The sequence below is a fragment of the Globicephala melas genome, chromosome 7, assembly GCF_963455315.2.
Source record: "Globicephala melas chromosome 7, mGloMel1.2, whole genome shotgun sequence".
Taxonomy (NCBI): domain Eukaryota; kingdom Metazoa; phylum Chordata; class Mammalia; order Artiodactyla; family Delphinidae; genus Globicephala; species Globicephala melas.
This window is the reverse complement of record NC_083320.1, coordinates 51,623,389-51,636,813: the sequence shown is the minus strand read 5'-3', so window position 1 is coordinate 51,636,813 and position 13,425 is coordinate 51,623,389. Positions and strand designations below refer to the sequence as shown.

At 35.9% G+C, this 13,425-nt stretch overlaps 1 protein-coding gene across 3 annotated transcripts in view; it reads left to right on the top strand.

The window, feature by feature from the left end:
• The window catches only part of ITGA4 (integrin subunit alpha 4), an 86,368-nt gene that overhangs the window by 29,194 nt on the left and 43,749 nt on the right, over positions 1 to 13,425 (top strand). For all 3 annotated transcript variants that reach the window (XM_030850512.2, XM_060302181.1, XM_060302182.1), the window contains 6 exons: positions 3,206 to 3,317; positions 7,434 to 7,528; positions 8,736 to 8,826; positions 9,436 to 9,481; positions 9,858 to 10,012; positions 13,141 to 13,295. In XM_030850512.2, coding sequence (XP_030706372.1) covers positions 3,206 to 3,317; positions 7,434 to 7,528; positions 8,736 to 8,826; positions 9,436 to 9,481; positions 9,858 to 10,012; positions 13,141 to 13,295 — 654 coding nt within the window. The remainder of the gene's footprint in view (positions 1 to 3,205; positions 3,318 to 7,433; positions 7,529 to 8,735; positions 8,827 to 9,435; positions 9,482 to 9,857; positions 10,013 to 13,140; positions 13,296 to 13,425) is intronic.

Genomic DNA, 13,425 nt, shown 5'->3' with positions numbered 1-13,425 from the left:
ACGGGCTCTAGAGCACAGGCTCAGTAGTTGTGGCACACAAGCTTAGTTGCTCCGCGGCATATGGGATCTTCCTGGACTAGGGATCGAACCTGTTTCCCCTGCATTGGCAGGCGGATTCTCAACCATTGTGCCACCGGGGAAGCCCCACTGTCCCATTTTGATATCTTGAAAGTATGAGATCAGTTGTCTGGAGTTTCCCTATGCACAGCTTGTATGTGTTCACTGAAGTAGTTGAAGTTTCTTCCAGTTTTATTATGATGCAACTCTAATTTGAAAGAATGATTTTTATACAGCCCTAAAACTGTGAATGTCCTATTGGTTTGATGGTGAATGTCCCTATGTAATTTGGTAATTATAAAACACTACTAGAGGGCTTCCCTGGTGGCGCAGTGGTTGAGAGTCTGCCTGCCGATGCAGGGGACACGGGTTCACGCCCCGGTCCGGGAGGATCCCACATGCTGCAGAGCGGCTAGGCCCGTGAGCCATGGCCGCTGAGCCTGCACGTCGGGAGCCTGTGCTCCGCAACGGGAGAGGCCACAACGGTGAGAGGCCTGCGTGCTGCAAAAAAAACAAAACAAAACAAAACAAAAACACTACTAGAAGTAGAAGATAAAGTATGAAATGTTTTTAATTTCTTGATTTGAAAACAATTGGAAACAAGATATGTTTTGATAAGATGTTAATTTGCACAATTTATATAGATTATATTCCTGATAAGAATGTAAAATTGCCATAGTTTATTCCAAAGTAGATACAGTAGTTGTAGAAATAGGTATTTACTTGCTTATGGTTGAGTTTTCAATTCTGGGGGGTGTTTTGGAATAGAAACTGACCACTTGACAATTCCATTTAAAGAGTTCTGCTGGCCTTATCTTGACAGTCTATCTTCCTGGCATCAAATCAAAAGAAATAATTGATAGGGCCTTAATGGGGTCTTCTTGGCCTGTTTCTTTGATTTAAGAGCAAGAACAGGTTTGTGAGAAAATTGGTTCATTTCTTAAGTCACAGCATTTTCATTTAGGATTTAACAAAGTAAAATCTGTTTCCAGAAGGTATTTTTTTAAATCAGTTGTTTCAGAGCATTTAGTAAGTATTTAGCACCAGGCTAAACTCTTTACAATTTAAGAGAGAAAATACTCAGTCTTACAAAGCTGGGAGATTCTTAATGTTCCAAATATAGAGCAGGAAAGTTATTCTCGTGCCGGGATTTCCTCGACTGTTTAAACCTTAATTTTAATAGTAAAAGCGTATCATCTATGAAGTGATCATTCATATCTCATTAGTAGTGAAATCAGACATTACTCTCTTATATAGATATTTCACATTTTCCTATCCATAAATGGTCTTCCTTATGCTAGCTGCATACTTTTCTTTCTCTTTAAACTAAAGTTTTTGAGAACAGTTTAAACAGTAGCATATATACCTAAAGTAAGGCAATAATAGAAACGTTTTTCCCACTGAAATCTCAAGCAATCCCAATATGAAAAACAGATAAAAGTGAATTGCCTTTGCTTAGAGGGCAAGGGAGGAGATCTACCCATTCGACTATCCTCTTGTTCGCCCCTCACTTCTACATCCCTCAAGAGAGGGCATCGCTGTTGAATACTGGGGTTAATTTTATAATTGATTTCAGCTTTTAAAACCTCTTGCATAAGTTATTCTTCTTTTGTTGCCTTCCAACTTCCTGTTTCTTAACTTTAAAAAGACACTAACCACTACCTGACATTATATTATATGTTTATTGGTTTGGTTTGCTGTTGTTTGTCGGTTCTTCCGTTGGAGTGTAGACACCGTGTGGAGAGAAATCATCTGTTTTATTTACTACTGTTTCCTCAGGGCTTGAAAGAGTCCTGGACAAGTTGGTGCTCAGTAATTGTTTCTGCATGAACTCAAGAAAGAATGATACTTGAATGAATCTGGCTTCCACCTACTTCTGCTAAAATAGCTCTCAGGGGTCCCCAGTGAACTCTTGGTCACCATTCTGTGCCTGGAGAATACTTGAAGAATAGTGATCACCACTTCTTGAAGCTCTTCCCCTGGAACTTCAGTGCCTTTGTGTTGTTTTAGGTCTGCACCTTCTCGTCCTCGCCTCTTCTGCTTTCTGCTCTTTACATTAGGCATGTCTCTAGGAGCAAAACAAGTATAGGAATTTTTTAGTTGGAAAATAAAAGGCGAAGGGCACTTCACAAGGGGAAGAACGTGTGTGCTATGGAAATGAACAGACTTGTTTGAGAAGAGGGAAGGATCTATGATGCGTAGTGCATGGGGTTTGGTTTTGTTTTTAATACAAGGGAGTGACGTGATCAGAGTTTGGAAAGAGGTCTGGCAGCTGTTACTGCAACAGCTCCTGTTGAAACATTATTGAGTGTCTAACTGTAATAACTCATCTTCCAACTTCAGAGACAACAGTTGACCAATCCATGCTTCAGTGCTGCTGGAAAAAGATCACCTAGGCCAGCTTCAGTCGTGTCACTCCTCAACTCAGAAACCTTCAGTGGCTCTGTCTTGTTTTCCAAATTGAGAGTAAATTTCTCCCAGCCTTCAAAGTCCCACCCCATAAGACTGCAGTCTGACTTTTTTCGGCCTCATTCATTGTACATACAGTTGATTATAGCCAAATTCTTTGCAATTTGTGTTTTGCTGATTATTTTCTCTGTATATCAAAACTTTGCCCATCCTTCAGTAGCCACCTTGACCGCTACCTCCTTTTTTGAAATCTCTGCTGGCTCTCACAGTTAGATATGCTCTCCTTGCTTGTCAATATTGCGAAGCAGTCTGTACTTCTAAGGCATTTACATGCTTGGACTATGCCTTTTCTGTAACTGGGGGCTTCTTCAGGAAAGGGAGTGTCTTATACACACACTGCCTTGTCCCCTTTCACCCATTCAGTCTTTGCACAGTGCATTGCCTTTGCTAGGAACTCACTAAATATTTGCTAAATTGAATTATCAAAATGATTTATTGGATTTTCAAAGCTAGGGATCATGAGTTTGACAATTTTTTTTTTGTCCTCTGAGCTCTAATTATATGTGTTGACATACTTGACAAATATTTATTGAATTGAACTGAGATGTGTGTACTAAAGCTCAGGCTATAGTTTGTCCAACCTGTTTGAAGCATTAAGAAAAAATCCATACCCAATTACAACAGTAAATCATGTGTAAAGTTGTGTTATAATGACACCTTTCTCCCCCTTTCTATCTAGGGAGCAGTCATGAACGAAATGGAAATAGAGCTCATTGGAAGTGACAAATATGCTGCAAGATTTGGGGAATCTATAGTCAATCTTGGCGACATTGATAATGATGGCTTTGAAGGTAATTAAAAGTATCCAATTTGGTACATGATTTCCACTTTTAAAGTGGCACATGGAAAAGAATATAATTGGAGTTTTATGTTGTTTGTCTTTCTATAGAAAATGGAGGCAGACTGGTATGCTAAGTTGTTTTTCTTTAGTGTTATCCCTGATTTCTTCTCAGTTGCCAGCTATCGTTTCTTACTACTGTTAATAAAGAATGATATTCAACATACCTTATTTCATTGCTTCTAAGGCACCATTGATTATAAGTTGTTTTATTATAAGTCATTATCTTATGTGCCCCGGAAAAAATGGTGCCTCTTAAACCGCGACTCACTTTTTTTCTATTTTAAGAAGGACCCTGATTTCAGGAATGTGAAAATGTGGAAAAAAATGTGCATCATAGACTCACTGGATAACAGTATTTAACTATCAGTGTAGTAAAGACACTGACAAAACCCAACAGAGGCTGGCCACAGAGCTGGAGCCGGGCTCTGAAAGCCCCCTTGCTGTGCCAGGCTTTCCTTGTTCAGCTGCCCTGTTGTGGGAAGATTTGGGGATCCCAGGAGAGAGACCTGAGCGGTGGTAAGGGGGCAACCGGCAGACTCAAGGACAGTGGATATTTACCACTCGATAGGGGTGCGTTTCAATAATGGAATAGATGGTCTCATCAGAACTGTGACTGTTGCCTAGATATCAGTCCTGCTGTTGAAGTATCTGTCTCTACCAGCCTTCCCTCTTAAAATTTGCTTTTTGTTCAGTCTAGTTCTAAGTGGTAACTAAGTCTATTAAAACTGTGCCTAAAATGATGAATGGGTTTGAAGGGAGAGTGTATAATTCCTCAAGTTCAGCAAATAAGTATTCGATATTTTCAGGGCTCAGAATTGTCTTCTAGATATGGTCATTGGCAATTGGTATATGGTAGAAGTAGGTCAGAATTTACTTGGATACTGGACATAAGTGAGGGAGTACTGTAAATTCTCACTTTCTTAATATCTTCTTATGCCTAAATGCTTCATTCTACTTTAAATGTATAAAATGTTATTCTACAAGGAGCAAGCTAGTTGGTTATTGAATATATGCTTCCAGTGAGCCCTCTTGAATGTAAGATAGTGTAATTTGGTATACAAATATTACCATTTCTGGATTTATTTTACTATTTTTAAAACAAAAGGAGAGAAAAAGTATACATATATATTTCTATGGTTATGATTACACATAAAATTTTACATTAAAATATCTAAAAAATGTTATTATGATGTTACATTTCACAAGCAATCAGCAATTCTGTGATATTTATTGAGGACTTATTTTTTGTCAGTTGTACCGTGCCAGGTATAGAGTATGTACCATAATGAATGTAAATGAAGGAAATAGTGGCACTCCTTTTTATAGTTTTACAATCGAATGGAATATAAGATTAAGACGTGAAAAAATAAACATTATATAAGTGGTAAATTTAGATCCAACCTAATAAATATCTGTGAAAAAAACCATGTTTTTGCACCTTGATATTTCATGTATTATATAAAATAGTAAAATTCTTTCTTTTAAAAACAAAATCATCATTTAGTAAAATACTTATTTTGTTTACTTATAATTCCTTCTACATCCTCTTTTAATTGACACATCCAGGGAAGAGTATTCACTATTTTGAATGTATTAAAATATTTGAGAATGATTTTTCATTTCTCATGTGAACATACACAGATGGTTGTTGCATATGACAGGATTTCCTTCTTTTTTATGGCTGAATAGCATTTCTGCTTTGCCCATGGCTATGTGCTTTCTACATTTTAGATATTAGCCAAGACCATGCTGATTTGGAAGTAGGCTCAGTGTGTTCTAGCTCTTCACTGAGGTCTTTAATTCCACCATCTCGCTCTGTCTGCCTGGGTGAGCCATCAGGACATCTATGTTTAATTTTTCGTTATGTGATTCCCTATTCTTTTTCCCCATCTTCTAACTTAGTTTGTTTTGCTGGGATATGAGTGAAGTTACTTCACGTTCATGGCAGAGTGTGTGGGATTGTGTAGAAAAGAGATGAAAAACCCACCTGTTCTTTTTCCTTCCTTCTCCAGTCTTAGATGCAAATCAGACTTAATGTTCTTTTACTATGCACAGCTTTGTGGTGTTTTGCATAGTAGACCTCAGTAATTTTGGCGTTCACGACATCATTTTTTTATTCTTCAAAAGAAAAAAACTAGAATATATTTCCTGTGTCCTTAGGAAAGCAAAACAAGCCATTTTCTAAGAATATAACCAATCAATTTGGCAAGAGTCCAGCATAAAAATTTCATCAAAAGTATGAGAAAGTTAAATAGGTAATAGACAAACCTATTCAACCAATGTAACCAGACAGACAGATGATAGCATTTTAGCCATAAAGTGCTTTTGGCAAGACCACTTATTTTTGTTTTTTTATGTTGAGCCCTGTCATCTGACTTTTAGACTATATGTTTGAATATTTTTTTGAGCAGAACCATAATAAAGTTCTGCAGCTGTAAACTATATTATTTTATGTGCTCCTGAAATGCTTATATATTATCAAATCATATATTGAGCACTTCTTTCACACATGTGCTAAGAGGGGAGAATGTTGGTCACAACTTTACTGTTGATGATTTTATAGAACATGGTGATGGAGAGCAAAGGTTGTGGAGCCAGACTGCGGGGTTTAAATCCCAACTCTACCACATCCTGGCTCAGTGACCTTGAGTGAGTTACATTCTGTGCCTCAGTTTCCTCATCTATAAAAAGTGAGGATCAAAAAGAATTTGATAGAGCTGTTGTGAGAGCTACACGAGTTACAGTGGGTTATGTGAGAATAACATGAATAACGTGTGTAAAGCCTCTAGTGCAATGCCTGCATTGTAAACAGTATATAAATACTAGCTGATGTTAAGATTGTTATGATCATACTAATGATAATTGTTATGGTTTATACTAACAGTGTAGTAAATGTTCAAATGGAAAGTAAAAACAGTTGTCAGATATCTCTGTTTATTCTCTATGTTTTGTCCCAATGGTGTTGCATAGGCATGGAAAAACATTATTATTAACATGTATTCTCCTTATTTCTATAATGATAGCTAGAACTTTAGGATATTATATAATAGATCCAAGTGTCATCTTAGGAAGTAAGAGTTTGGATCTATATATAAGCTAGCCAAAGACCGAATATACTTCAGTATCTTCTGCTTGGAATTAAATTGATCTGGGCCTTCTTAATAGTTCAGTACTTTCAATATGTACTTTGTATTTATAGCACTTAAGCAACCACGTTATTCGTAGTTTCTATTTTCTCTTGGTTTTCTTATGTGAAAACATACCCTTAACAGATACTTTAATTACTTTCATTGGAACAGGAATTAATTCAGAAGTCATTTTGCAGATAAAGTAAAACCTAGAGCTCAAAAGAAGGGTTCTTGTGGTTACAGTATTTACAGTGATAATAACTTACTATGTGCTACACACTGCTCTAAGCACTTCACATGAGTTACATCTTTCTATGCCGAGGATGAGTTCTCTTACAATCTTGTGCTGAGGTGAGGGAACTGAGATACAGAGAGGTTAAGAAATGGGCCCAGCATAGCACAGCTGGGCACGAGGGCAGTGCTGGGGTCAGGCCTGGCCATCTGGCTGTAGGACCTGTGTCCTTAACCATTCTGTTAGCCTGTCTCTAAGACCCTAAGACTCTAAGCTTCTTCCACACACAGACTTACCTGTACAATCCACTACATTGTTATGACAGTAACAGTATTTTATAATTTTTTTCTGTCCAGTGGGAAAAGTGTCTTTGTTTTGTTTTTTGTTTTTGCGGCACGTGGGCCTCTCACTGTTGTGGCCTCTCCCATTGTGGAGCACAGGCTCCGGATGCGCAGGCTCAGCAGCCATTGCTCACGGGCCTAGCCGCTCCACGGCATGTGGGATCTTCCCGGACCGGGGCACGAACCCGTGTCCCCTGCCTCGGCAGGCGGACTCTCAACCACTGCACCACCAGGGAAGCCCAGAAAAGTGTTTTTTGATAAGGAGTTTTCTTATGTGATATTAATTAAAGAGCATGAAGGTTAGTTTTCAGAGTTGCATTCTTTGCATTAAGAATTTATTTTCTGTCATTTAAATTCTTGAATAGATGTTGCTATTGGAGCTCCACAGGAAGATGACTTGCGAGGTGCTATTTATATTTACAATGGCCGAGCAGATGGGATCTCGTCAGCCTTCTCACAGGTAGGATAATACTATTCTACTAATACCGTCAAAAGAAGCATTGGTAATAAAATCCTTCTTAAAACTTCCAGCGTTAATGTGGACTTTTTTTTTTAATTTGGTCTTTCAAATACTTAATACTCTTTCACCATTTTCTTATAATAACAGTAGATGGCCTCATTTTTAAGGTCATTAATAACTCTTTGAAACCATTTTGTTTTTCATAAATAAGAGTTCTGGTTCACTTCCATTCTAGCTTGTATTTAACCTATTAAAGACATTCTCTCTGCATTTCATCAAATTTATGTTCTGAGGTAATACCCATAGTATTCCAGATGAGGCCATTTGGATTTGATTAACTGTGTCTTGCCCTATGGCTAAAGCTCCATGTTCCATGGAGATTGCACAGGGAGAGCAAAGACTCATGTGATACTCTGTGTTCCTTTTAGTGCAGAGAGTAAGATGAGAAAGTTCCCTGATCTAACTCTGACTTTACTTTCACATTTTGAAAAATCAGGGCATTTCATTGCATAGAAAAAAACTACATACACGTGCGGAGAAGAGAAGTTTTTCCAAAGGTACTCTTAGGGAAACATTAGCTAATACTGTTACTTTTGATTAGGCAAAAATAGGTAAATTGTTCTCTGTATAACGTGAAAGATATATACTTGTCTAGTAAAGAATACTGATTCTCTTAGAATGGACAACCCTGATACTTATAAATCAGTATCTGGACATGAAATTAAACACATGGGATAGGAAGCACATATCAGACTTGAGTTGTCCTTGTCAAATACTAGGAAGCAATCTGGCTAAATGAGGTGGTTATTATAAACCTAAGTAGTAGGCTCCACTAAGTGATCATAGATGTCTTATTTTCTTATTATTTGTTGGTTACTCATGTTGCTTAAGGAAATAAACACAGAGCCTGAAGAAAGACTGGGGAGAGAGTGTCAGGACTGTTTTAGGAGATCTTTACTACATAATTTTCCCTTTGCTCACAAAGTAAAGAAAGTGATTTTTTTCTTGTCCCAAAATAGATGTCAACTTCCCACTTCAAGCTGGAAACTACTCTTTCTCTTAGACACATGTATTTGACTTAACTACAATGCATTTGTTAATAATGTGCCAGGGCATGTACCAGGACTCATTATTTAACTAAATCATTGTTTCTCTGGGATATTACGTATTCAAATCCTGTTTCCCACTCAACTTTACTATTTTTCAGAGAATTGAAGGGCGTCAAATCAGCAAATCATTAAGTATGTTTGGACAGTCTATATCTGGACAAATTGATGCAGATAATAATGGATATGTAGGTGAGTATAAAATTTACCATATTTTATAGATTGAAGTGAACTCTGTTGTGGATGCTGCTTTATTGTGAAGTACATAAAACTGGTAGAGAAAAGTTCTAATTTACTAATGAGTTTTTTCCTTCATTTTTAAAGCTCTTTTGAATTCAAGGATGGATCAGAAATAATCAAGTAATTCCTGAGCTTTAAACTGTTAGTTACTTAACACTTTATTCCTTGTTCCGGAAAAAAATTAAAAGCATTCATGAAAATAAGTCAAACACACAATGATGAAAAGAAAGAGGGGTTTCTTTGGTAATTTAAAAAGAGATTTCTGGGTGAATGTTTATAGTCCAAAAATTGAATCTTGTTTCAGCAAGGCTGTCTTTATATCATATGTTTATATCCTAATGTTTATATTTATACTGTAAAGGGATGAATGTCATTGTAAATGAGCAGATTCAGACATATGTGAAATGAATCTTAAGATGTAAGCATACCTCTTCTAATTAATTTTCTGTAAATAGTGTTTTGATATAGTCGAAAGGTGATATGTAGTTAAGTATTTACGGCTGAAAATAATTCTCTTTGACTAATGATGATCATTAATCTGTGTTGTTTTTTATCCTCCAGATGTAGCAGTTGGTGCTTTTCGGTCTGATTCTGCTGTGCTGCTAAGGTAAGGTTGATACATTTCACTGCTTAATGACAGTTGGGCTTAATTTAAATGATGGGAGGCAGTTTTTAAAATCAGCAGGGTGGTGACCTCATAACACTCCTTTTGATACTCTGAAATTTAATTATTGAACTTTAGGATATTTTTCCCACCTTACCTAGATATATACATAAATCATCAAAGTCAATATTTTTAGAAGTTTAAATGAAAATTTCTTTTGATTCATACATGGAAATGTAATTGGGTATATATATACACATATTATTAAACAGTTTCATGAAATTACTTGATCAGTGGAAACTGACAAAACAAATGTTAACTGTCATCTTAAGGAAAAATAATTCTGCAATTAATATTGCTAATTTTATTTCCTTCTTAGGACGAGACCTGTAGTGATTGTCGAAGCTTCTTTAAACCATCCTGAGTCAGTAAATAGAACAAATTTTAACTGTATTGAAAATGGATTGCCTTCTGTGTGCATGGATCTAACACTCTGTTTCTCATATAAGGGCAAAGAGGTTCCAGGTTATATCGGTAAGGGTGCCCTTAACAAATTAATGCCTGATAGAATGTGCACTTCCCTCATAAATCTCTTGGTCATCTTTCGAGCTCTCTCTGTATTTCACCATGGAGGGGATTTTAGGGCAGGAGAGAGCAGCCACCTGATAACCTTTCCTCTTCATCTTCCGGATTCTCGCTTTGTTCTAACCAATGAGTTGGACACATTAAGGCTCTAGTTGTTTAGAGATTATGGCAGGAAATAGAGCAAGAGTATCACTTGCTGTGTTATTTAAGGTAAACTAATTGAGCTTAATCTGTAAGGTCTCTTTGGAATAAAAAGAACATCACCACAGCTCCTCCTGTTTTATGAGGCTCACTGAAGTCTTGAGCTGGCTTAAGTTGGAGGCCTGAGAGGGGGAAGATTCTTTTTTTCTTATTCTATCCTCTTTGAGTAATTGAAGAAGCTTATCTGGAGTCTAGACCCTGATTCTAATTTCCATAAATAACACACATCTCTTAAGGATTTACTATGAGTATCGGCTCCTAAGAGCCATGCCCATTTGCCCGTACATAGGCAACTCTCAGTGATCTGCTCTGGAGAAAGTATCTTTGATATGGCTCATCCAACATTGTGGTTAATCTCAAATAACGTCTATGTGACTTCATAATCATTACATTTTTTTCTAGCAGGTTAATGTTCCTAATTATGTTATATTTAAGCTAATACTAGAATAACTACTAATGAAACTAGCCCATGGTAGGAGAGAAGCATAACGGAGTTTACCATTTGGACATAAATAATTCATATATTTCCTGAGCCCCGCAAGGCCTATCAAGAGTTGTTCGTTCCCGTGACCCTGCCGGGTGTCATCTAAACATCATGAAGGGTAGCAGATACTGATTGAACCAAGCTATAGATATGTAGCAGAGGCCTCAGTCTGAATTAGCCTGTAATAAGAAGTAGAGAATGAGCCTGGTATTTCTATTTTAGATCAGATTCATTTTTTTGAAATTTTAATTTTATTGGAGTATAGTTGATTTACAATGTGGTATTAGTTTCAGGTGTACAGCAAAATGATTCAGTTTTACATATATGTATATTCATTCTTTTTTAGATTCTTTTCTTACAGATATCATAGATAAGATTCATTTTTAATGGTACTCTGCAGAAGTCCTCATTAAAGATGCAGTGATAGGCCAGTGGGCAAAACCTTCATCTGGTTATTGATTGAAGAAGTAGCAGTTGGAGAGCATGACCCTAGTAACACAGTGACACAGACAAGCTGATGATTATCTGAGAGACACATGTTAAATAGAGAGAACTATTTCCCTTTATGGAAAATCAGTATTTGTCGTACTACCGATTCCATTGTGACCAAATATTTCTTTAAATGATTGAAAACAAATATATGAAAATCATAAATAATCATAGCATTGTTACAAAACATGCTTTATAGTTGTCATAAAATGACTCCTTGGGAGAAATAATTCACATAGTAAGCATATTTAATAAAACCAGGACATTTTGCCACTTACTGTGAATGGATTTTTATTTCCCTTGTTTCATGTGCTCTTGTCTGAGCTCAGAGTGGTGAATTTGTAGATGACTATTTCAGTTGCAACTCTATCTCTGAGGCATTGAACCTCAGTTATAGTAATTTTGAAGCCAATTGATTTGGACTTTATTTTCTAAATAAAAGGAAGGTTGAAAGATTTATTTGAAGTTTGTAGGAGTGATGTAGGTTTTATACTTATGTTTCCTTGAAGTAGATAAAATCCTTCCAGAAGAGTAAGATACTCCTAAAATGTAAATGAATACTTGAGGAATAATATAAATTATTTTAAATATCACTTACGAATTATTTCTCCTATATAATGAATGATCTCTCAGTGGACTACTAGATGTAGCTTGTCTTGTAAAGAAGCCTTTTATTTTTCAATTTTTTAAATTGAGGTATAACTGACGAACATTATATTAGTTTCAAGTATAAAACATGAGATGATTCAATATTTGTGTATATTGTAAAAATAATCACCAAAATAAGTCTAGTTAACATCCATCGTCATACATAGTTGTAAATATTTGTTTCTTGTGATAAGAAATTTTAAGATCTACTCTCTTAGCACCTTTCAAGTGTGCAATACGGTATGATTAACTGTTGTCACCATGCTGTACATTACATCCCCATGACTTTTTTTGTAGCTAGAACTTTGTATCTTTTGATCCCATCACCCATCCCCCACCCCTCACCTCTGACAACCACCAGTCTGACAAAGAACCCTTTTATATTCAAGAAATAGCTCTTTCTTTCTTGGTAAGATCGGTCTTGGAATTTTTTTTAGTTGTTGTAAATTTTCCTTAATTTTTTGGTTATTGAAGATCTTCTTTAGCACATCATTTACCATGTCAGATTTGAAATAAGTTCTTACCAAACTGCCAGAATAGTTATTGAGAGAATGTCTGTATATATTTGTTTATTTTTGCATAAATCAACACTGGAAGATCCAACCAGAAACCAATAAAAACAAGGAAGGGAAATAATCAGGGTCTAGGGCTGGAAAGGAGATGTCTGTGAGTCAGCTGTTTATGTAGGTTTGACTTTTAAACCATGTGTTCACTTCACGTTAAAAAAAAAAAAATCAAAAGAAAAATAGCAACCCCTCAAATTGGAAACAAATGGAAATAAATGAACCCAACCATATATGAAATTAGTTCTGTAACCACACAAGATAAAATTATTACAAGTGACATTTGGGTGCCTGTACTTCCTCAGTCAGACGTTCTACGGACAAAAGGACTCGAAGAAATCTGAAACTTTACTTGAGACTTTTATTATTAGTAAGAACTTTGGTAGTGTAGCTGTGAAATGTTTATATGTAGGAGGATTAAGCAAATCACTAAAGATGTTAATTTTAAAAGTAGAAACCTAGAGAAAAGTTTATAATTCTTTTTTTTAATTTATAAAAATAGTTTTTGAAATGTGTATTTTAAGTTGTTCCCTCTTTCATATTTCAGGTTAGTTTTTAGAAAGTTATTTAATGAAGATAATTTAATATATTTCCAGTATTCTATATAACTTTGACTATTATCACTTTAAAAATAACAAAACAAATGCCTTCAGATAATTATACTAATTGCAATTCTCTCTACATTTTTGCAGTTTTGTTTTATAACATGAGCCTGGATGTGAACCGAAAGGCAGAGTCTCCATCGAGATTTTACTTCTCTTCCAATGGAACTTCTGACGTGATTACAGGAAGCATAAAAGTATCAAGCAGAGTGGCTAACTGTAAAACACATCAAGCATTTATGCGGGTAACGTAAACTTGTTTTTATTAACAGATACGTAAACTTCAATATTATGAATACGCTTAAGTCTTCTTGCATTGGTATCTTTTATAAAACACGGTGAAAAGCAAGTATTACTTGAACTAGCTGATCTATT